Raw genomic sequence first — 24,265 nt, 5'->3', positions numbered from 1 at the left:
TATTTTGGTCACATTTCATAAGGGTCAAAGTGACCTTGAACTTGATCATATGTGACCAAATGTGTCTCATGATGAAAGCATAACATGTGCCCCACATAATTTTTAAGTTTGAAACAGTTATCTTCCATAGTTCAGGGTCAAGGTCACTTCAAAATATGTATACAATCCAACTTTGAAGAGCTCCTGTGACCTTGACCTTGAAGCAAGGTAAACCAAACTGGTATCAAAAGATGGGGCTTACTTTGCCCTATATATCATATATAGGTGAGGTATTGAATCTCAAAAACTTCAGAGAAAATGGGAAAAATGTGAAAAATAGCTGTTTTTTAGACAACATCTATGGCCCCTGCGACCTTGACCTTGAAGCAAGGTCAAGATGCTATGTATGTTTTTTGGGGCCCTGTCATCATACACCATCTTGCCTAATTTGGTACTGATAGACTGAATAGTGTCCAAGAAATATCCAACGTTAAAGTTTTCCGGCCGGCCGGACGGACGGACGGACGACTCGGGTGAGTACATAGACTCACTTTTGCTTCGCATGTGAGTCAAAAAGGATTTATGGTATGATCATACAGTGGAACCTGTCTGCGACCACCACCCAAGGGACAGAAGAAAAGGGGTCATTACTGACAGGTGGTCGCAATGGAAAGACATTTTTTTGTATTTGTTTGAATGGCGTAAGATAAGGTTTTGCTTGAGTTAGTGCCCTATTTGTTTGCTAAGAGTTTCATGATATTTGTTTTAAATGAAAGAGAAAATCTAATGGAAAGGTAAATTATATAAAAAAAAACAACCTCATTCGGAATCTTTTGTGGTGGGCGCAATGGGCAGATGGTTGTAATCAAGTTGGTCACTAGGGCAGGTTTAACTTCAGTATCATTTCTTGGTTTATCATGAGGATTTACTGTGTTTCAGGGTTTGTCCGAGGAAATGTTCGCACAAATCAGCAATATGGTACCAGGCATCTTCCGTCTCTCCAATACCTTGGTAGTGAAAACATCGTAGGCACCGTCCATCGTTTCATACAGGATTTGTTCATTCCATGTGTGTGTCTGTGTATGTCCAAGCTGAGTTTTTTTAAGTAAAAACATTTGTAGTGGATGTGGATAGTGGAGAACAGCATCAGTATTTAGCTACTTAATGTACTTAATGTTACTTTGGGAATTGTGTCCTGACAAAATTGAAATATTGTACTTGTGGATGAAACCCTGTGAAAATGCCCAAATCTGAATTTGACCACCAGGCAAAGAACGTGGATCAAAGTTATGTGTTGACATTTTCGTGTCAGACGCAAATGAGGAGCCATAATTATGATCTGTGTATGACACACTGCAAATTTGAATGGGATGGCCACCACCTCAGAGAGACTGCGCGTTTTTGAAGAGGTCTTCAAATCTTCTTCTTGTCGATCACTCAGATGGAAACGCCGGTTCTCCGCGCAAATGTTGCCGTGTGCTGTAGGTCTTCAAATAAGAACAGATTGTTTCAAAGTGTTGTTGAACCAATAGATTGTTTCAAAGTGTTGTTGAACCAATAGATTGTTTCAAAGTGTTGTTGAACCAATAGATTGTTTCAAAGTGTTGTTGAACCAATAGATTGTTTCAAAGTGTTGTTGAACCAATAGATTGTTTCAAAGTGTTGTTGAACCAATAGATTGTTTCAAAGTGTTGTTGAACCAATAGATTGTTTCAAAGTGTTGTTGAACCAATAGATTGTTTCAAAGTGTTGTTGAACCAATAGATTGTTTCAAAGTGTTGTTGAACCAATAGATTGTTTTAAAGTGTTGTTGAACCAATAGATTGTTTCAAAGTGTTGTTGAACCAATAGATTGTTTCAAAGTGTTGTTGAACCAATAGATTGTTTCAAAGTGTTGTTGAACCAATAGATTGTTTCAAAGTGTTGTTGAACCAATAGATTGTTTCAAAGTGTTGTTTTTGATCTATTGTAGTTTGAAGACATTTGTTAGCTTTGTTGTTTTTGATCTATTGTAGTTTGAAGACATTTGTTGGCTCTGTTGTTTTTAATCTCCAGGGTGACCCAAAATGAGTGCAACCCATAAAAGTACTCACAACTGCTACAAATGTGAATGGATTGAGTTTATTTTTAACACACATCAACGTAAGATGATAACAATAAGTTCTGAAAGTTGGAGTCATTTCGGTTGGGTGGTCCACATGTTAGTGACGTTGAAGGATATGCTCCAAATGTCCACCAGGTTGACGGAGACACTCCTGAATGCGCCGTGCAAAATTGTCCACCTAACCTTAACACCTCCCCCCCCCCCCCCCCCCGATTTCTATTTGTGGGGTTATTTGAAAGACCACGTCTATGAGGACAACCCCCAGACAATCATGGACTTGAAAGCTGCAATAACAACAAAGATCAGGAGGATTCCAGGGGCAGAGTGTGTCCGCGTGGTGGACAATTTTGCACGGCGCATTCAACGCGGTGGACATTTGGAGCATATCCTTCAACGTCGCTAACGTGGACCACCCAACCGAAATGACTCCAACTTTCAGAACTTAATTGTTATCATCTTACGTTGATGTGTGTTAAATAAACTCAATCCATTCACATTTGTAGCGGTTGTGAGTACTTTTATGGGTTGCACTTATTTTGGGTCACCCTGTATTGTAGTTTGGAAAGACATTTGACACCTGAGCACAAAGCTGAAGGCTGTAAGTGTGATTATGTTCTTTTGATATATTGTGTATATAGTGCAAAAAGGAGGATAAAGGGTTAGGTATCAATGAAGGTTGTATAAATGTTGAGGCTGAAACAGGTGCTGTCAAGTATCCCTAGACTTCAGCGAATGTGCAATATGTTTATGTGCAATGTTATGGTGATGTCAATATTAAAACTGTGGCATCTTGAGTAAATTTGATGAGGCCCCTCAAATGAAAAACAACCTTCTGCATGAATGATTGTGCTTCATAATGGTGAAATGGATGATTGTGCTTCATAATGGTGAAATGGATGATTGTGCTTCATAATGGTGAAATGGATGATTGTGCTTCATAATGGTGAAATGGATGATTGTGCTTCATAATGGTGAAATGGATGGATGTTATATACATACTCACGCATATACATGGGTGAAACCTATGAAAATCAAATTGACTGAAAATTTTTTGAGGCAGGGGTCCAGGGGCCGCCCAGGCCCTGGCGGGGTACGGGGCAGGGCCCCGTTAGGGGGTCCAGGGGGGCAACGCCCCCCGGCCGAAAACGAATTTTTGACTCACATGCGAAGCAAAAGTGAGTCTATGTACTCACCCGAGTCGTCCGTCCGTCCGTCCGTCCGTCCGGACGTCCGTCCGTCCGGAAAACTTTAACGTTGGATATTTCTTGGACACTATTCAGTCTATCAGTACCAAATTTGGCAAGATGGTGTATGATGACAAGGCCCCAAAAAACATACATAGCATCTTGACCTTGCTTCAAGGTCAAGGTCGCAGGGGCCATAAATGTTGCCTAAAAAACAGCTATTGTTCACATTTTCCCCATTTTCTCTGAAGTTTTTGAGATTGAATACCTCACCTATATATGATATATAGAGCAAAGTAAGCCCCATCTTTTGATACCAGTTTGGTTTACCTTGCTTCAAGGTCAAGGTCACAGGAGCTCTTCAAAGTTGGATTGTATACATATTTTGAAGTGACCTTGACCCTGAACTATGGAAGATAACTGTTTCAAACTTAAAAATTATGTGGGGCACATGTTATGCTTTCATCATGAGACACATTTGGTCACATATGATCAAGGTCAAGGTCACTTTGACCCTTATGAAATGTGACCAAAATAAGGTAGTGAACCACTAAAAGTGACCATATCTCATGGTAGAAAGAGCCAATAAGCACCATTGTACTTCCTATGTCTTGAATGAACAGCTTTGTGTTGCATGACCTTGGATGACCTTCACCTTGGGTCAAGGTCACATTGTATTTTGGTAGGAAAAATGTCTAAAGCAGTTCTTAGTGTATGATGTCATTACTAGGTTTAGTTATTTGACCTTGACCCTGAAGGTCAAGGTCATGTAAAGGTCAAGGTCAAGCATGTGAGTCGTATGGGCTTTGCCCTTCTTGTTGCATTATACATTGTGATTTTGTGGCCTTTCCTGGCAAAAAAAATACACTTTTTGTCACTATCATGCAGGTCAACAAAATACCTTCAGATTCTAATGATATGGTAAAAAGGGTAAACAAAATCAAAACAATTCACAGAAGTAATCATTTTTCTTTTGTATCTTTTCACACTTGTATCTTCCAACACAACGACACAATTGATAACAATTAACATTGACAACAGCCAATTACTAAATGAAATAGAAACTGTACAACTGAACAACTGAAATAAAAGTTCGAATATTTAATTATAAGAAGCAAACATTGCCAGACAGGCATTGAAATAAATGATGAAACAGAATGTCACACATGCAAACAGCATGATGTAGCACTGCACAAAGTAGCAACTAAGCAGTAGCATCTCTTATAGTGCAAAGTTCTCAAGGAAAAGCACTTGAGTTTCAAGCACCACACTTATCACACACAGTTTTAGTTTCATGAACTCCAACCAGTCCCATCGCCATTTGTTGGCTAGACCAGCATCAATAAGATCTGTCCATGCGTTTTCCGTCAAAACCGGTATCTTTGTCGCAGAAATCGTGTCACCACTTCGTAATGCCTGCCAAAACGCAAGAACTTTTTTTTATCGTGATGCAGAGCGAATCCGAAAGCGAAGAAACCTCACCTACGGGGTTTACCGCATAGCAGTTCAAAAACGCGTTCCGCTTAAAAATTTAAAAAAAAAAATAAATAAAAATTGCGGATTGACGGAATTTCCGTCAGACTTATTTTCAGATTGACGGATTTCAGTCAATTGACGGGCTACTTTCACCCATGCATATATACACACAAACCAACAGGTAAAAAAAATGAAAAAACATAACAGCAATCATTGTATATGGTTCGGTTTATTTTTTCATATGAAGTCTCACTTTTTTGCAACAAACACACGATACACACTCCACCGAGAGATAAATTAACTAATCTATCAGCTAGTTCCCGATATCAATGTCCCTTTTTATATTTAGTCAAGTCTTGACTAAATATTTTAACATCGAGGGGGAATCGAAACGAGGGTCGTGGTGTATGTGCGTCTGTCTGTGTGTGTGTGTGTGTGTGTAGAGCGATTCAGACTAAACTACTGGACCGATCTTTATGAAATTTAACATGAGAGTTCCTGGGTATGAAATCCCCGAACGTTTTTTTCATTTTTTTGATAAATGTCTTTGATGACGTCATATCCGGCTTTTCGTGAAAGTTGAGGCGGCACTGTCACGCCCTCATTTTTCAACCAAATTGGTTGAAATTTTGGTCAAGTACTCTTCGACGAAGCCCGGGGTTCGGTATTGCATTTCAGCTTGGTGGCTTAAAAATTAATTAATGACTTTGGTCATTAAAAATCTGAAAATTGTAAAAAAAAATAAAAATTTATAAAACGATCCAAATTTACGTTTATCTTATTCTCCATCATTTGCTGATTCCAAAAACATATAAATATGTTATATTCGGATTAAAAACAAGCTCTGAAAATTAAATATATAAAAATTATTATCAAAATTTTTTTTTCGAAATCAATTTAAAAACACTTTCATCTTATTCCTTGTCGGTTCCTGATTCCAAAAATATATAGATATGATATGTTTGGATTAAAAACACGCTCAGAAAGTTAAAACGAAGAGAGGTACAGAAAAGCGTGCTATCCTTCTCAGCGCAACGAATACCCCGCTCTTCTTGTCAATTCCACGTGCACTGCCTTTGCCACGGGCGGTGGAGTGACGATGCTACGAGTATACGGTCTTGCTGCGTTGCGTTGCGTTCAGTTTCCTTCTGTGAGTTCGACAGCTACTTGACTAAATATTGTATTTTCGCCTTACGCGACTTGTTTGATCTCTCCCATGAGCTACATGACTGTACGGAAGCTCCGATTGTGAGTACGTCAACAACCTTTGAAATCTTGTGCTATGGAATGAAAACGCTGACAAAATATAAATAAACTAATGCACTGACCAGCTGAATACTGTTAAAAATATTTGTATTCAACAGTAAGACAATAGAATGCACACATTTCACACTGTTTTTTCTTCTTTAATGTTTTTTTTACATCTTTGAAATACACATGATTTCACCATCAGCAACTCGCACCCTGTTTCTTTTGAATGCTATTGAGAGATCCAAAAACATTCACTAGGCCGCAAAACAAAACTAATGACAGCAGAAATAAAACTTTCTGATGAAAACACAAACAAAAACCTTAAAATGCACCATTGCTGCATCATAACGAAAAAATTAATAATATGACATTAATAATATAATTATAACATGATAAACATGGAGACCAGAAGAAAGGGCCCATTCACCCAGTGCACCTCAATGTATCTCTCTCACCACTCTCACCACTGTCACCACACCAACCGCACAATTAGTAGTTACTCCAGTTACCAATATTCTTCCACTGCACTTTTTCCCACATGATCAAACACACACACATGCTATCAATCACTCATATCTTAAAAAAAAAGAACAAAAATGAAGGGGGGGATCAGGTTGGGAACAAGGTAGGAAAAAAGGCGAGAATATAATTAGAGACAAAACGATGAGGATGATTTGGATGAGGTAAGAGATGAGGATGAAACGACAACAGAAAGCACAGAAAGGTGATGAAGAAAATGACTGGCATTGAAGGCAACTACAGCTCGTCTCTTGGCAAATCCTCATCTTCCCCTTCATCATCATCATCATCCACGTCTTCCTCCTGCAACATCCAAATATTCGAAAATTTTTAATTAAATTTTGATTTAATATAATATACTTACCCAATTCTTATGAATGCATTGACTTTAGTCCCACATGCTAGATGTCGAAAAACCTCTCAAATTACCTGCCCTTAGTAGGGTGGTAACCAAGCTAAAAGCGACGCCATAGCCGTTGCTATGGCCTGACCTTGCTCGGTTACCCATAACACCCTGCGCACCACGTGAGCGCCAGCATCCGTAATGTTCATTCGAGACTATTAGTCAAACAAACCCCCAAGGACATAATCCAGCGGGGACGGATGGGAGGGTATTAACTATAAGAATTGGGTAAGTATATTATATTAAATCAAAATTTAATTAAAAATTTTCGATTTAATCACATATTCTTACTCCAATTCTTATGAATGCAGATTCCTCCTAAAGGCGGAGGGAACTTACTTATGTCCTTGCAAGCACCTGCCCTGCAGCCACCAAAGCCGGCAAAGCACTGGAGCCATCCAGTCGCGTGCAAGAGATGTCACGAAGGTAGAAGCTGATGAAGACATCGTCTGACTTCCAGTAAGCTGTCTGCAAGACATCGCTTAATCGCCCTGAACGTAAGACGGCCACAGAGGACGCCCAGGCTCTGGCCTCATGTACTCGAGCTGATGTCAGAGGAAGGACTGAACGCCCCCCCCTGTCCTGAGAGAGCCACCACTCATATGCTCGTCTAATGAGGGTTGCCACCCATCTTGTAAGGGTCAATTTCGATATGTCCCTGTCATATTTCGTGTTCAATGAAATGAACAAAAGTTTTTGGCTTTTGGCCCTAACCAACTGAGTGCGAGCCAAGAAAGACTTCAAGGCCCTAACTGGACAGTTAGCTAAGTCCGGATCGTGCGAAGCTAGAATAGTCCCAAGCGGGGGGACTCGGACCACGGGCGGGGATTGGCCTGGCTTTTGATTTTTCGCGAGAAACCCAGGCCGGAAATGAAGCGACATTGAACCATCTCGCTCAAACGCGATGTCTTCCGACAAACCCGACAAGGCATGTATCTCACTGCCTCGCCGAGCAGTAGCCAGAAGAAGCAGAAAAACCGTCTTGCGTGTTAAATCAGTCAGGCTAGCAGCCTGCAAAGGCTCAAACGCCGCAGAACGCACATATTCTAAAACCAAAAATAAATCCCATGCCGGGACAGAGGTCCGTCTCTGCGCTTCCTGGAGAGCGACCCCTTTGATCACACTAGCAATCACTCCGTTAACGTTAATCAATCTGCCTATCTGTCTCAGAGTAGCCGATATAGCAGAACGTCGGACTCTCAGAGCAGAGGCCGAACTGCCCTGAGCCGACAAAAAAGAAAGATGATTTGCCACCTGTAACGAGCGCGGGGCCACAGCATTGACCCCCGCCTCCCTACACCACTTGGCCCAGGCAGCCCAATGGCAAGCATACACAGACGCAGTCGAGGACCTATGCGCCTTAAAAACCAAATCCAGCGTAGAGTCTGAAGCGCCAGATTTCCGCAGTTCCGACCTCACAGTCTCCAAACGTGTAGGCGCAGGGCCTGCGGGTCTCTGTGCGGGATGCCTGTTCTTGGCTGAACGAGCTCTCCCCGCACTAGATTTAGAGGGATCGGAACTCCTTTTGCCAACAACAGCAGATCTGGAAACCACTGCTGGGAAGGCCACCAGGGGGCTACCAGCAGCAGGAGCTCCGGACGATCCAGCTCGGCTTTCCTCACCACTCTGCTGAGCAGAGGAAAGGGAGGATAAGCGTAGGCCTGAAGGCCGCTCCACGAGATCTCCAACGCATTGCTCGCCCAAGCTTCCGTGTCCGGAAAGGGAGACACGAAAATGGGAAGTCTCTTTGAAAACCTCGTTGCGAATAGATCGATCATGGGCTTCTCCACCTGTGCCCACAGGCGTTGGAGCGCCCCATGAGTGATCGTCCATTCGGTGTGCAACACCTGAGAGGACCTGCTGAGCGCATCCGCCAGAGCGTTGAGCTTGCCCGGCAGAAACTCTGCTGAGATCATGATCCGATGCGAGTGGCACCACACCAGAACCTCGCACGCCCTGTCTGACAGGGAAAACGACCGAGCTCCTCCCTGCTTGTTGATGTAGGCAGCGACAGTGGTATTGTCCGTGTGCAACCGGACATGTCTGCCGCCCACCAGAGGGAGAAACGCAAGCAAACCGAGGGAAACCGCCTCCAACTCCAGGCGATTGATATGCCAAAGACGCTGGGCCTGAGTCCAAAGACCGGAGGCTGCCTGGCCCCCAATGTGAGCCCCCCACCCGGCCATAGACGCATCTGTAAACAGGTGTATGTCCGGAGGGGGCAGAGAGATGGGGACCCCCTGAGAGATCCAGTCTAGATCCAACCACCGAGCAGTCGCGTGACTGAACCATCCCTGCGTGGAGACGATTTTGTCCCAATCCTGCGAAGCCGGCTCCCAGAGAGAGCTGAGCGCAGCCTGGAAAGGCCTCTTGTACACCCTTCCTAAGGGAACCAGAGTTGCCATAGATTCCATTTGGCCCAGAATCGAGGTAAGGACCCTCACCGAAGCTTGCTGGCTGCCAGCCACGGCCAAAATGAGAGTATGAAGCTTCTGAATCCTCTCCTGCGTAGGCCGGACCGTCCAAGCGACAGTGTCGAACGCCATACCGAGGTAAACAAACCTCTGCGAGGGAGTCAATTCCGACTTCGCTTGGTTCACAGAGAACCCCAGGCTCAGAGCCCGGTTCAACACCACCTGAGTGTTCAAGTGGCACACTGATTGACTCTGACTCAGAATCAACCAGTCGTCGAGGTACGTCCTTAGACGAATACCTCTTTGCCTGATCAGCGCGGCCAACTGCCTGATCACCAAAGTGAAAACCCACGGGGCCAGGGACAGCCCGAAGGGCAGAGCCCTGAATTGAAAGATCCGATGACCCCAGCGGAACCGGAGCCACTTTCTGTCCACTTGATACATAAGGATATGAAAGTAGGCGTCCGTCAAATCCACCGAAGTCACCCAATCTCCCCGGCGTAGGGCCTCCCTGACCGAAGCTGGTGTTTCCATACGAAACTTGATCTTCCGAAGAAACTTGTTCAAGACCGAAAGATCGAGAACAGGCCTCCAGCGGCCCGACGCCTTGGGCACAACAAACAGGCGTCCGTAAAACCCCGGCGAGGAGTGATCCACAATCTCTTCTATAGCCTCTTTGGCCAAAAGAGACCTGATCTCCGTCTCTATGGCCACTCTGGCCTCTTGGCTGGCCGGAAAACGAAAGGGAGGAGGAACCCTGGTCAAGGGAGCCTTTTCCCCCTCCCACAACAGCCGGAATCCCGATCGCACCACCCGCAAAATCCATTGGCTGTGCACTAACGCCTGCCACATGGAAATGGCCCTGGTGGGGCCCCCCGCCACCACAAAAGTGGGGGGAACAGGGGTGATGTGATCGGGAGAGCCTCATTGGGGGGAGGGCTTTCGAGCCCCACCCCTCCCCTTCCCGAACGAGGGTTTCTTAGGATAAGGAGCACCCTTAGCTGGTGCGCCCTTATCTCCCTGTTCCTTAGGACGAGAGGCGTTAGGCGGCTTCTTGCTCCAGAAAGGCCTAGAAGAAGACTGAGATTTCTTTGGGATTTTAAACGAAATCCCAACGAGATGTCTGTCTTTAGCCTCCTGAACTTCCCGCTGCCTTGCATCCAGGGCTACTCTACCCAGGAGAGAGCCCTCAACAAAAGGCGAGGAACGAAGCGAGTCCACAGTGGACTGCTGGGAAAAACCTGCTTGAGAAAGCAGCAAATCACGCCGTGAAAAGACAGCATGAGCATACAGCCTCGCTGAAATGCTCATCCTCTCAGAATTCACCATCCCCAAAGCAGCAAGAAGTATGGAGATGTCACTGGCTGAGGCGTCTTCCCTGAGTCTAAATGGCTCCAAAGAGCCAGCAACAGCTCGAGTAAGAGCTCGGAGCAAAGACTCTGCCATAGAAGCCAATTCAAGATCAAGACGCCCAATCTCCTCCAGAGAGGAGAGAGAAGCGTCCGAGAACGAGACCCCTTCCTTAGCAGAAGGTTGCTTTGGCAACAAGGCAAGCAACTCCGGCGGAATTGGCAAAGTTGCCCTCGGCAAAGCAAAAGTCTGAACAAAGTTCCTTGACTTCACGTTCCAGTCCAGCTTTTTCTGCACTAACGGCGAAAAAGCAGTGGCCTGCGCGTTAGACGCTAGCCATGGATCGGCTGAAGCAGGCGCTGTATCATGAGCATGCAACAAAGGGAAAGGAGTTGGCGACAGACCGCTGCCCTGAGGGGCCGGTCGAGCCAAAAGTTGCGACATGTGATAAGCCACGGCAGGCGATTCCACAAAACGAAACGATTGTGAACTCTCCTGCGAAGGCCGAAAATCATTCGCCGCGGATGGTGGAAAAGAGACATCCTGTCCTGAATCCACCACCCCCTCCGGAAAGTAACGAGCTGCCACACAAGCCGCTCTTCTCATGGCTTGCCTAAAGCCAAAAGGCAAGGCTACAAACTCCTCATCTTCCACAGAAGAATCCGAATCCCCAGCCTCTACAGTATCACTGTACACAGGAGGGGACACAGGAGCAACAAAAGCGTGACCCGATCCCGCTTGCCACCCACCACCCCCCCCCTGCCCCACTGGGGTAGAAGGGTAGACAGTAGGCACAGAGGCCCGCCAAGAAGGCGGGGGGAGGGGGCCACCCGACAAAGCCGCGCCAGGCCCATTGTTGGTAGACCGCTGACCGGGCGCTTGGCCCCAACAGTCAAAACCGGTCTGGCCAGTCTGAGCTACCCCGCCCGCTGCATGCGGTGGGAGTTGGCTCGTAGCTGCAGCAAGCGAACCCTGCGAGGGGTAAGACTGAGTGAGAGGCGAGACCGTGAAAGGCCGCCCCCACCCGTCAACCTGCTGTAGTCCCGTTGCCCCACCACCCCACCACCCCTGCTGGGGAGAGGGGCGGCTGCTAGCAGTGGACAATAGCGGCACTGACTGAGACGCCAGTCCAACAGCGGACACCCGATCATGCCCGGCGGGCGAGAAAGGGTGAGCCGCTACACCAGCCCCCACCCAGTCCCGCCCAGTGGGTGGGAAAGAGTGAGAAGCTGACACAGCCCCCTGCCCCCAGTGGGACAAGGTGGGACCAAACCCAGGCTGTGACTTACCATGCCCCCTCTCTCCCTCTCCCGCAAGGGGAGAGAGCTGACTTCCCACTGCAGTGTTGCTAAAAGCAAGCTGAGCGGGAAGAGAAAGAGAGGAAGCAGACCCCCTCTCCTTACGGAGAGAGTGTTCGAGCGCAACCGCAGCACTACCAGAGGCAGAGAGGGAAGGCCCGAACTGGTCAGGTGCACCAAGCAAGTGCGCAGAAGAAATGGCCGCCCGGCCACCCCCCCCATCCGCGGGAGTCGCCATAGTCGACGACGACGACGACCCCAGCCGAGCCAGGGAGGAAGGATCCCCTACCGCCGGAGGCAGAGGAGGGACCCCAGAGCGAGACGCAAACTGTTGAGAAATAAAATCAAACAATTCGGACTTCAACGAGCCCAGGGCTGAAGGCCCCGGCTCCTCACCCCCATCAGGGGACGCGAGCTGTGAGAGAACGGAACCCGTCCTCGGAGGGATAGGAACATCAAACGAAGTGCTATTTGCCGGATCTTCTACCCGCATAATAGGCAAATCAACGCTCTTGGCTTTACCCTTAGCTTTAGCTTTCTTAACTGGGCTAAGAGCCTTGTCGCCTTCCAGTCTCGCACTCAGTTTAGCTTTGTTGTCGGCCATTTTAAGACCGGCGAAAACAGTCACCCAGAACAAAAATTATCTGCGTGCGTGTTCAGAACAAAGCTATCAACATTTACATTCCAAACGTAAAAAGGAAAGATCTCACCCAAAAGGTAGACGGACAGGTAGACCCCCAAGAACCGGCTAGTCTCACGGACGAGCAGGCATGTGAAGGCCAAAAGTGAGAGCGAAATTCGGACACGTCCACCGTGTGTCGTCGAAAGTCGAGAATGAACATTACGGATGCTGGCGCTCACGTGGTGCGCAGGGTGTTATGGGTAACCGAGCAAGGTCAGGCCATAGCAACGGCTATGGCGTCGCTTTTAGCTTGGTTACCACCCTACTAAGGGCAGGTAATTTGAGAGGTTTTTCGACATCTAGCATGTGGGACTAAAGTCAATGCATTCATAAGAATTGGAGTAAGAATATGTGATTAAATCCACATTAATCACATGTCTTTCGGATGAGACGAAAAACCGAGGTCCCTTCGTGTACACTGTGCACGTTAAAGATCCCACGATTGACAAAAGGGTCTTTCGTGGCAAAATTGTATAGGCATAGATAAAAATGTCCACCAAAATACCCGTGTGACTTGGAATAATAGGCCGTGAAAAGTAGGATATGCGCCGAAATGGCTGCGATCTGCTGGCCGATGTGAATGCGTGATGTATTGTGTAAAAAAAATTCCATCTCACACGGCATAAATAAATCCCTGCGCCTTGAATATGTGCGCAATATAAATTGCATAAAATAAAATAAAATAAAAAAAATAAATAAATCCCTGCGCTTAGAACTGTACCCACGGAATACGCGCCATATAAGCCTCATATTGATTGATTGAACATCAAACATTTTCATATCAGAAACATTTTCTTGTGGAAATGAAACAAAACGACAATTTATATTTCTGTATCACAAGCTTGGTAATCTTCAGAAGAGAGAAGCATACAAACAGTCCTTTCCATGTGCCTGTGAAAAGGTCGAAAACTAAGATTGAACAATGCAATAAACATTCGGAAACCTTTGTAGTTACGTGTTCTGGAAGTCTGGTCTGTACATAAAATACAGCAAACACAAAGCAGGCTTGGGAATGAGTAAAAGTGGTTTGGGCGTACTGACGGGAAAATGTTGCGTTTTAAGCACTTTTAAGGGCACACGGAGGCTCTTTTCTCACACCATTAGAAAAGGACTTCGTCGTAAATACGACGAAAGGCGCATCATTCCCAGGCCTGACAAAGACATAGAATTACCTACTGTCTTTACCATACCACTATGCAAGAACAAATGTAGCTCAATTGCTCTTCAAATAAATATATAAACAACTGAAACGTATCAAAGCACTACAGCCATGATTTAGAATAGCAGGAGCATGAAAGCTTCCACATATGATTGATGGTATGGCAGTGATAAAAGTCTTTCTTACCTCAGTTGCACCAGCGCCCTCTTTGCCACCGCTTTCCAAGAATTTGGTCATGGCCTCCAGGGTTCTCTCCCCATTGTAGTCGATGACCTGCACAAAGTGGTTGTGACAATCAGCAAAATCACCACCACAACTTGTTTTTATAACTCCTGCCGCTGTCCGCTGTTCTAATAGTAAAAGTTTTCAAGAAGTATTCTTTGTTGAAAACAATGGAAGAACCTGTTTGCTTTTATTAGTTAAAGGATTTGTCTGTGTGTAACCTCTTTCATTGACAAGATACTATTGTTTCCCCGCAGCCTTGACCAGTGAGTCGGTTACCTAATCTGTGAACCCTTCAGTTGTGTTGCTTTGTCAAAAGTTAGACACAGTCAACTGGTTTTGCTCTGATTAGCCGGTGACACCTCTCTGGCCACAGCACCAAACAGTACATGGCTGGGGGGAGGGAGAGAGGGGGGGGGGGGGGGGGGGGTGGGGAGAGAGGGGGGGGGGGGGGGGTAGCTGGCTAAACTCAGTGGGGTGTCCGGTGTCACTGCATGTCAGCAGGAAGAGCATTGGAGTGAAATAGAGAGGTGTTCTCTTCCAAACAATTTCCAAGGATCAGTTGTCAGGGCTTAGGGTAGTCAGTGAGGGAGAGTGAGAGCGGTGTTGTGGACTGAAGAGTGTAAAGTCACTGCCAGAAGATCGGCATGCAGTCAATAAAGCCAGACAAGAAGAATGATTATGACATGCGGCTCTATCTGCTGGTTTTTATTCAAACTGGTTTTCAACGCTTATTCTCACAAAGCATCTGCACACCTGCCTCTGTGCTGTGTTGGTGTGGCTGCTTTCGTATGATGTGAGTGCGTTCACTGCCTTGAGGATTTATTTTATCTCTTCTTTTCAACACCATTCATACAAATCATTTTTTGCAGAACGTTTAACAAAATATTAGGAATTGAATGTTATCGTTTAGTAGCCACAAGAAGTGGTTAACAAAGACTCAAACATGTTGTGTGTGAGTGGGTGGTGTGGTCACCCCTCCCATGACCGGCCACCTGCAATGTACGGACAGGTTTGCTATGGCCCAAGGGTGTCCGTTCATGAGAGGGACTGCTGTATACTTAGTGTCACCAGAACACCAGAAATACACACAAGTGGGAAACCAATACAATGTTAGACTATACTGAATGTTACTTGAAAATTAAATATGCACCTGTAACATTTTGAACTTTTAATGACCCTGAAGATGGCATTTTTATCACTTCATTCTGCCCAAGAGTTTCTAGCCTGCTGACACTATGCCCAAAAAGGTAAAAACTGCTGAAATGATCAGCTATTACCAAAGTTTGGCAACACAGCCTTAAAACAAGGTACCAGCCCCTCTTGGAAACACAGTAGAGCACATTATCACAAGATACTGACCTCATCGCTGTCCTTAGGGAAGTATTTGAGGGTGGGGAAGCTCTGCACTTTGACTTCTTCGATCTCGTTGGCAGTGGAGTCCATCTTGGCGACAACAATATCGTCTTTGTCCGCGAACTTCTCGGCCAGCTCGTCCCAGATGGGGGACAGCTGCTTGCAGTGTCCGCACCATGGAGCATCTACACAACGGAAATTGTCTTGGTCAAATTTCAGGTGGAGAGAGAGAGAGAGAGATAGATAGAGAGAGAGAGGAAAACAGAACTTCCAACAGAAAACTAAATTGCTCACATAAACGGTGCAAAAAAAGCTTTTGATCAAAGAGTTACATCTTCAAAGTGGGACCGTTGGCTCTGGTGATGCAGAAATCATCAAAGCAGGCACAGAAGATTTACAAACTGTTAAAACTGGTTCAATCAGGCCAAGGCTTTGTATCTTACAGCGATCCAAAACAAATCCCCCCCCCCCCCCCCCCCCCCCCCCCCCCCGAATGTTAAAGGGAACAAAAATACTAACAGAACTCGACGAAGACAGCCTTAGATTTGTCAAGAGCAACCTCCTTGAAGTTCTTGCCGACCAGGATCTTGACGGGCTTGGCATCCCAATCGTCGGCGATCTCCTCGGACATAAGGTGGACCTGAAAACAAAAGGACACGTGATCCATTCATAAAGTGCACAAGAAAGGGGGCATAAGACATATAAACCTGAGTTCAGCACACAAAAGGTGTCCACAGTGAGCGTTACATTTTGATTATTTGAAACCTTCTGGAGTGATCCTATCGTTCTCAAAACAAATTCAAGCTCTGAGGTCCTGAGCAGAACATAATTATAAAGATATTCTGAAACTTATTTTTAGGCAACACAGACTTCACATTCGTTTTCCAAAAGTAGCCTTAAAATGAAGAATTGGTAAATGGAGTTTACTCGTATCTTGTAACACAAGCCCATACGGAGTGCTCCGTCTTTCAATCCCTTTTATAAATATACTTGACTACAATTGACCAGAAACACATTTGCAAACAAATCCTTTTTTTTTTTTATAAGGAACAAGCTGCTTATTGATCAACTGAGCGTGCTTTAGTCTGTATGTGTGCAGACATGAGGTAGGTGCGAGGCACACATGTCTGTATGTTGTAAATTAAATGTGCACCCTCAAAACAGTCACTAAAAGCTTCAATTTCGCTCACCTTGAGCTTGCCATCCATGAAGTCCTGGACAAACTTCCTAATAGTCTCAGTGTCGAGGTCGGTGGACTCAGGCTTGTACTTGGCCATATCCTCAGTCAGCTGGATCAGACGCACAGCGGGGATCTCTTCTTCCTTCAGGCCGAAGAACTCAGTGATGCGGCCGTTCTCCTCATTGTCGGTGTCAAGGTAGATGAACAGAACCTGAACAGATGAGAGTGCAAGATGAACCCAAGCTGAACAGAAGCGATTGCAAGATGAACCCAAGCTGAATAGACTAGAGTGCAAGATGAACCCAAGCTGAACAGACGAGAGTGCAAGATGAACCCAAGCTGAACAGATGAGAACCCAAGCTGAACAGACGAGAGTGCAAGATGAACCCAAGCTGAACAGACGAGAGTGCAAGATGAACCCAAGCTGAACAGACGAGAGTGCAAGATGAACCCAAGCTGAACAGACGAGAGTGCAAGATGAACTCAAGCTGAACAGACGAGAGTGCAAGATGAACCCAAGTTAGTGTGAGATGAAAACAATCTCCATTATTACATGCTACTTATTTTGAGAAGGGTTCTTCACAGCCTTTTTTGGATACAGAGTGAATGGTTCTTTTCACACCAATTTACATAATACTTATGCACTGTTAAGTCTTATTTTTATCCTCTTCACATGCAAAACATTGACACCAATGAGCAGGAATTTTTGACTGGATTGTTAACACAGCCCGCATAGTGTAAATAAACAAATCAGACACATACTTGACTGCCAAAATATATTAGAATTCAAGTGAAGTCATCAAGACTTTTAGCAGAAAAATCCTGTGTGGTTCAATGAATGACCTAGAAAAGATTCATACCTTTCCTTTGAAGTCTCCAGCAGCAGCCTTGAATTTGTCGATGGTTTCCTCACCACTCTCCTTTTTCAAGAACAGCAGAATGTGGTTCTTCACCTCACCGCCAAAGATCTTCTGGGCAGACTGCACACACGCAAAACATACATGGTCATTCACAGAAATTATACATTAATTCACAACAAGATTAAAACAGCACTACTAGATGTGTTACAAGTCTACCGGTGTCAGCGATACAGCTAACCCGCATCAGGGGCATAAAAGCTCAAAATACAAACAAGGAAATGTGAACCCAAACATACAAATATGATGTTGCAAAAAACAAACCAACTCGCATCCTACAATCAAACGCAAAAATGTGTGATAATATACAGCGAGAGACGAGGATTTACCGATCTGAAAACTGTGTCATAATGACAAGTCTCCAACAGTTAAGTCTATCATACCACTTCTTTTTTAAATGGACCTTCACTAAAAAGCAAAATTACCTCCCCTATACCATCCACTGCGTATCACACACCATTGCTCAGGCATAACAAAACTTCTTTTTTCTTCTTCAGCTGTCAATATGACTGGTAAGGTATTACATCTACAGCCTTGTCACCAAGATATCTCCCGCAGTCTTTTCCAGGTAATAACAGGCAATTACAAAAACAAAGCTAGATGCTAACAAGTCGCGTAAGGCGAAAATACAACATTTAGTCAAGTAGCTGTCGAACTCACAGAATGAAACTGAACGCAATGCAACGCAGCAAGACCGTATACTCATAGCATCGTCAGTCCACCGCTCACGGCATAGGCAGTGAAATTGACAAGAAGAGCGGGGTAGTAGTTGCGCTGGGAAGGATAGCACGCTTTTCTGTACCTCTCTTCGTTTTAACTTTCTGAGCGTGTTTTTAATCCAAACATATCATATCTATATGTTTTTGGAATCAGGAACCGACAAGGAATAAGATGAAAGTGTTTTTAAATTGATTTGGAAAATTTAATTTTGATAATAATTTTTATATATTTAATTTTCAGAGCTTGTTTTTAATCCAAATATAACATATTTATATGTTTTTGGAATCAGAAAATGATGGAGAATAAGATAAACGTAAATTTGGATCGTTTTATAAAAAACATTTTATTTTACAATTTTCAGATTTTTAATGACCAAAGTCATTAATTATTTTTTAAGCCACCACGCTGAAATGCAATACCGAAGTCCGGGCTTCGTCGAACATTACCTGACCAAAATTTCAACCAATTTGGTTGAAAAATGAGGGCGTGACAGTGCCGCCTCAACTTTCACGAAAAGCCGGATATGACGCCGTCAAAGACATTTATCAAAAAAATGAAAAAAACGTTCGGGGATTTCATACCCAGGAACTCTCATGTCAAATTTCATAAAGATCGGTCCAGTAGTTTAGTCTGAATCGCTCTACACACACACACAGACAGACACACACACAAACGCACATACACCACGACCCTCGTCTCGATTCGCCCTTTACGTTAAAAGTAAAACATTTAGTCAAAACTTGACTAAATGTAAAAAGACTGCAGATTCTATAAACTAACCTCCTGGGTGAACTCGACCACCAGAGGCAACTGGTTGTCCCTGACGAACTTGGTGATAGCCTCGCTGGTGGACTCTCCATCAAAGTCGTTGCGGCCTTCGTCAAACTGTACCAAGAGAGTACATGTACACATATAGTTCATACAGCTGAAACAAAACAGTGAAACATGCACTTATAATTCTTGTCACCCTGCGAAATAGTCAACAACTACAGGGCTCCTACTGAAGAAAAGCAATAATGCCCTGAAATTATAGGGGAGGTGGGCAAGAAGAAACGTTGAAAATTAAAAACAGCACAATCTGATGCAAATTGGCATTTGTGGAAAACTGATTGCCCTGGTTACAATCAAACCATTTATATTGTTTTGGGGGAATTTCTCTTTGTAGAAACCCCCCCAATAATAGCAAACATCAAACACAAAATATGGAAAGCCAGCTACGTAAAGAAGCAGGTATACTATCAATACCCATACACACGGGACCTTGCTGAACCTTTCATTATCACAAATGTTCAATGACTGCATTCATTTTGGAAGGAATAAAAGGCAGACAAAACCAAGTACACCTCTTCTTGCTCCTATGAACCCCAATTCTGTTTCACCACATGCTGTAAGAGCCTCTTACCTTCTTGAGAAGAATAATGCCATCCTTGTCCATCTTGTACTCCTTGAAGACAGCATCGTCGGAAGTGACGGCAATAGGAATATCGTCGATACCAGCGGCAGCCTTTGTGAAGGCAACAGCAGCCTCACCTTCCAGGTCCTGCAAAGCAGTTCACATAGAAATAAATACCCCCATCCTGTTTCATTTGATTGAGAGACAGACACACAGACAAAGTGCACCTGTAACCATAATTGGGGAAACAAATCAGTTGTATTCAGTTCTGCCATAATAAAGTCTTCCAGTGAAAGCACTTCCTTTCTTTCTTTCTTTATTTGGTGTTTAACGTCGTTTTCAACCACGAAGGTTATATCGCGACGGGGAAAGGGGGGGAGATGGGATAGAGCCACTTGTTAATTGTTTCTTGTTCACAAAAGCACTAATCAAAAAATTGCTCCAGGGGCTTGCAACGTAGTACAATATATTACCTAACTGGGAGAATGCAAGTTTCCAGTACAAAGGACTTAACATTTCTTACATACTGCTTGACTAAAATCTTTACAAAAATTGACTATATTCTATACAAGAAACACTTAACAAGGGTAAAAGGAGAAACAGAATCCGTTAGTCGCCTCTTACGACATGCTGGGGAGCATCGGGTAAATTCTTCCCCCTAACCCGCGGGGGCTAAAGCACTTCCTGTGACCTAATTCAATATGTTGCTTTCATGATTAAAACCTTCCCTAAAACACACAATCTTGTTTGCCACACACACACACACACAAGAACAGAAAGAAGGTAAACACAGAAATATGTTTATTCTATTATGAGAGATTGTTTTTTTTCTCTCCAAGTGACACAGGTCTGCTAAATTTCCATAATCCCAAACAGAAATTAAAGACAAGCAGGACCACAAACCAAACTAAATTAAGACCTGGGAGGGTTTTCATTCCTAAAAAGAAAAGCACTACAGCTCAAGGGAGACTTCATTTTGACTTGTCACAGGAATCAAAGATCCTCAGAAGCCCTTACCTTGAAGAAACCAATGACAACGACATCCTCCTTCTCCACGAAAGCCTTGGCATCATCTGTGCTCTTCAGTTCCTGGGCAGGAGGTCCAGTCTTCTTCTTCAGCCAGTTGACAATGTCGGCTGCCTGGCGCCCAGCTGAAAGAAAACAATGTTTTTTTGTGTTATAACCTGTACACTGAACAGGACATAATCATACAAGCAGAAAAAATGTACAGCTAAGTGAAAATTTGGTTGAGCGCTGTCAAATCCTTTGAAGTCCTCCAAACGGTTTTTTTCTCGTTTAAACATCATGCAACATTTAAGCACTTTCAGGTTTTACTGAAACATGAAAACACTTGTAGAGCACATACAACCTTTCATAAGCATACTTAAAGTAAACGGCTTCAATGTTCATTTTACTTGGATAATATTGATATCATTAATGAAAAAATTCTTAATCACAACAAACCTGATGCTAAATAAGGCTGTTCAAACCTCACATACTGAATGCACAGCTGAGCTACAACTGTCACAAGCTTCAAAGTTCACATCAACAATCCCACCTCCCCTTTTTCTCATACAACGCCAGATATTATCAGTAACTACACTCAATGTCTGCAAGTGCCAGACATCTCCAAAACATACTATCCTATTTACACATTCCTGAAAATCCAGTCCATTTCCGAAGGACAATTGATAGAAATTATACACAATGACAATCACACATGCAAAACTCACCAGCATAGTCAACAGGTTCGCCCCCGTCACGGAAGAACTTGATGGTGGGGTATCCCCTGACACCGAACTTGCTGGCCACGTCACCCTCCACAGTGGCGTCCACCTTCGCCAGCTTAACGGTGGATTCATCTTCTTTCAGGGTTTTGGCCGCCTTGATGTACTCAGGGGTCAAGGCCTTGCAGTGTCCGCACCATGGGGCATCTGAAACGTGGACGCATGTTGTCAAAAATACTGTCTTTCCGTGAGATTCAAACTAATTTGTGGCCTGTGTGGGGTGAAGAGATGGGAACTTGATAATCATTGTTATGATACTAACATGTATGAGATAAACCCCCAAACATAATTATATGAATACATGTAGTTGAACCTACCCTGGTTACCACATCTCTGCCCACAACCACCACTCCATAGGATCCCCAACGAGTTCTTTTTTAATAAATAGAATTCACATTTATATATATAGCGACCATCTGTCTATATAACGACCCCTTATGGTCAGTCCCTTGGTTGGCTGTTGTAGACAGGTTTCAGTTGGACTAGCCTACAAATTATACTAGGATCAAGGAAATGACCCTGGATAGGCAATTTTTATTTCAATGCCCAACTAGCTCTGCAACTTTTGTCATCATCTCTCTGAAGAAAATTCACTCAACTGTCAGGGGCGGACGAGGGGGGGGGGGGGGGGGGGTACCCCCCCTCCCCAACCAAAAAATAAAAATATTTTTATGGTGCATTTCTTTATTTTACATTGAGTTTCAATTTTTGGGGTATTAATCAGTGACAAAATCTGCTGCCTGAAACTGGTAATGATCATCCTCAGATTGCACCATTTTGCACCCTTTTTTTTCAAAATGCCCCCGGACCCCCCAAGCAAGCTATGCGCTTTGCGCCGTCCTTCGCGCCTTCACACCCATATCTTCACAATATACTTTTGGAAACCCCCCCCCCCCCCCCCCATAAAATGAACTGATCCGCCCCTGACTGTACTGTTTCTCCCATTTGCTTGACACAGTTTGAAAACGGACTCATGTTTAAGCCATATAAAGTCGTTAAAAAGAGTACACAGATAATAAGTGAGTTCAAGTATTTCTTGTCCAAACTGCACATGCGTATGTGTCACATGTATATTATGTACATCAAATCTTGTAAGTTTGTCAAGTCCTCTATTCTGATATTGAAGGAAACACAATTGTACATGGTAGATTCACACAGCTTTTATAATTTGTCACTACCAACGGACGCACAAAGCTACAGATGAGCGCGCTGTATGTCCAGTGTTACAAACAACCTGTACTTCAGACATGATAAAACTACTAAAAGAACTTTTAAACGAAAGTGGACACATCAGTAAATAGGTTAGATTTTTATTTTTCAATATTTCGGCAGGATGGAATGAAAGTACGGAACGATAAAACTACGCCACTTACAACTGATGGCATAACTATCAGAGCTAGTCCAGCATGTACGACTAAGAGTAAGAGCAGACAAAATCATCATTTCCAATTGGGTGTACTTAGCATTACAAATACAATTCAAATTGACTTTCCACCATGGCACTGGGCACAACTAGTAAACAAAGCATGCAAAATGTGCTGTCATGCACAACTGAACTGGAGTCAAAACTATGTAACAGATTGGAATATCACACCATACAGTGATCATTTCTTACAGTTACATGTGCTTTTGTGCAAAATCAAGAAAAACATGCAGTTACTAGCTGCTAGATGTAATATATATATATTTACTTAACATCAAGTACATGACTGTTCAGGAAGTAACGTCCAGTTGTTGTTCACTTAGGGCCCTGTTAATCTGCCCAGAATGTCTGAGACATATGGAAATGAAAATCTAACACTTTGATGCTGGACCCACATGCCGTATCGTAAGGAACAATTTAACTATGTGCTTTCAGTTGCAGCACTCCAGAGTTAGTGTCTCAGTGTCTTCTTGGTGTCTTCTTCGGATTCGACACACTTCAAGAGTGTTTTACGTGAACAGCTAATGGATGAACTCGACTCGGCCTGCCCTTCGTTTGCAGACGATTTTTTTAGTTGCCTAAACAAGCAGATGCACGAATCACAAAAAAAGAAAGTGGCCGTCAGAAAAATTAACAGCAAGAAAACTCTGCATCTCATTCGACAAGGATGTACTCATGACAATAAGCAAACTGCACAGCCATAATAGGGCCCTCATTCCACACATGTATATCAAAATATAGCAGATGTCGGATACTTACAAAATTCCACCAGCACAAACGGGTTTTCCTTGATGAAATCATCAAAATTGCCTGTCGTCAAGACGTACACACCATCTTCTTCTGTTACCTCTGCAGAAGTCGCAAAGGCGACTAAACTAAGTGTTAAAACAACAGACAACTTCATGGTGGAGCAGAATGCGATGTAGCTCGTGGGAGAGACCGTAAGTAAAAGGGATTTAGTGCAGCACTCAACGTGGCACCGGTACTAGTTCCGGTGTGTAATATTCACGGATCGACCAGCGTGTTGAAAGCTGATTGGCCAAAATAAAGTCACATGGTTTTCTGGGGGCTCGTCTGCTTGCAAAAGCCAACACGCATGAAAAACTAAGCTGTCTAGATTTTGATATATTTGTTCAAAACTTAATTATTAGGTTTCACATTCAACACGTTCAACAAAACTGATGCTATCGAAAACTGCCGCCGCATGAACATAGCTCAGCAGAGAGGAAAGCTGTTCTTGCTTTTGTAAAGTTGATCGAATCAGCTGATTCGGATTCATGACTTTTCACTGTGTAAACAAAATAATATATATAAGAGGCCTATTTGTTAAAATGCTAATAAGTGATAGATAGATAAATAAATAGAGACGTAAGACATTTGATGGAGTAAACACAGGGTTTAATTTAACGGGGGGGGGGGGGGGGGTATAAACTCAGTAGAGAGGCGTG

General features: G+C 44.0%; 2 protein-coding genes across 2 annotated transcripts in view; one reads left to right on the top strand and one right to left on the bottom strand.

Annotated features, from left to right (window-relative positions):
- The window catches only part of LOC138960264 (FERRY endosomal RAB5 effector complex subunit 3-like), a 28,112-nt gene extending 23,602 nt beyond the window's left edge, over nucleotides 1-4,510 (top strand). The window contains exon 13 of the mRNA XM_070332082.1: nucleotides 919-4,510. Coding sequence (XP_070188183.1) covers nucleotides 919-1,008 — 90 coding nt within the window. The 3' untranslated portion in view covers nucleotides 1,009-4,510. The remainder of the gene's footprint in view (nucleotides 1-918) is intronic.
- Nucleotides 4,511-6,135: 1,625 nt separating this feature from the next.
- On the bottom strand, nucleotides 6,136-23,807 carry LOC138960265 (protein disulfide-isomerase-like). Its single transcript, XM_070332084.1, has 11 exons — nucleotides 23,577-23,807; nucleotides 21,341-21,541; nucleotides 20,625-20,758; nucleotides 19,617-19,754; nucleotides 18,995-19,099; nucleotides 17,438-17,557; nucleotides 16,588-16,788; nucleotides 15,917-16,037; nucleotides 15,404-15,582; nucleotides 14,006-14,092; nucleotides 6,136-6,816 (listed from the first exon to the last, which is right to left on the bottom strand). The coding sequence occupies exons 1-11, from the start codon at nucleotides 23,719-23,721 to the stop codon at nucleotides 6,751-6,753; spliced, it is 1,497 nt and encodes a 498-aa protein (XP_070188185.1). The 5' UTR covers nucleotides 23,722-23,807; the 3' UTR covers nucleotides 6,136-6,750.
- Nucleotides 23,808-24,265: the final 458 nt, after the last annotated feature.

This window comes from Littorina saxatilis, linkage group LG2 (assembly GCF_037325665.1).
Source record: "Littorina saxatilis isolate snail1 linkage group LG2, US_GU_Lsax_2.0, whole genome shotgun sequence".
NCBI classification, from domain to species: domain Eukaryota; kingdom Metazoa; phylum Mollusca; class Gastropoda; order Littorinimorpha; family Littorinidae; genus Littorina; species Littorina saxatilis.
Note: the sequence above shows the minus strand (reverse complement) of the source record. Positions and strands in the feature narration are given on the sequence as shown.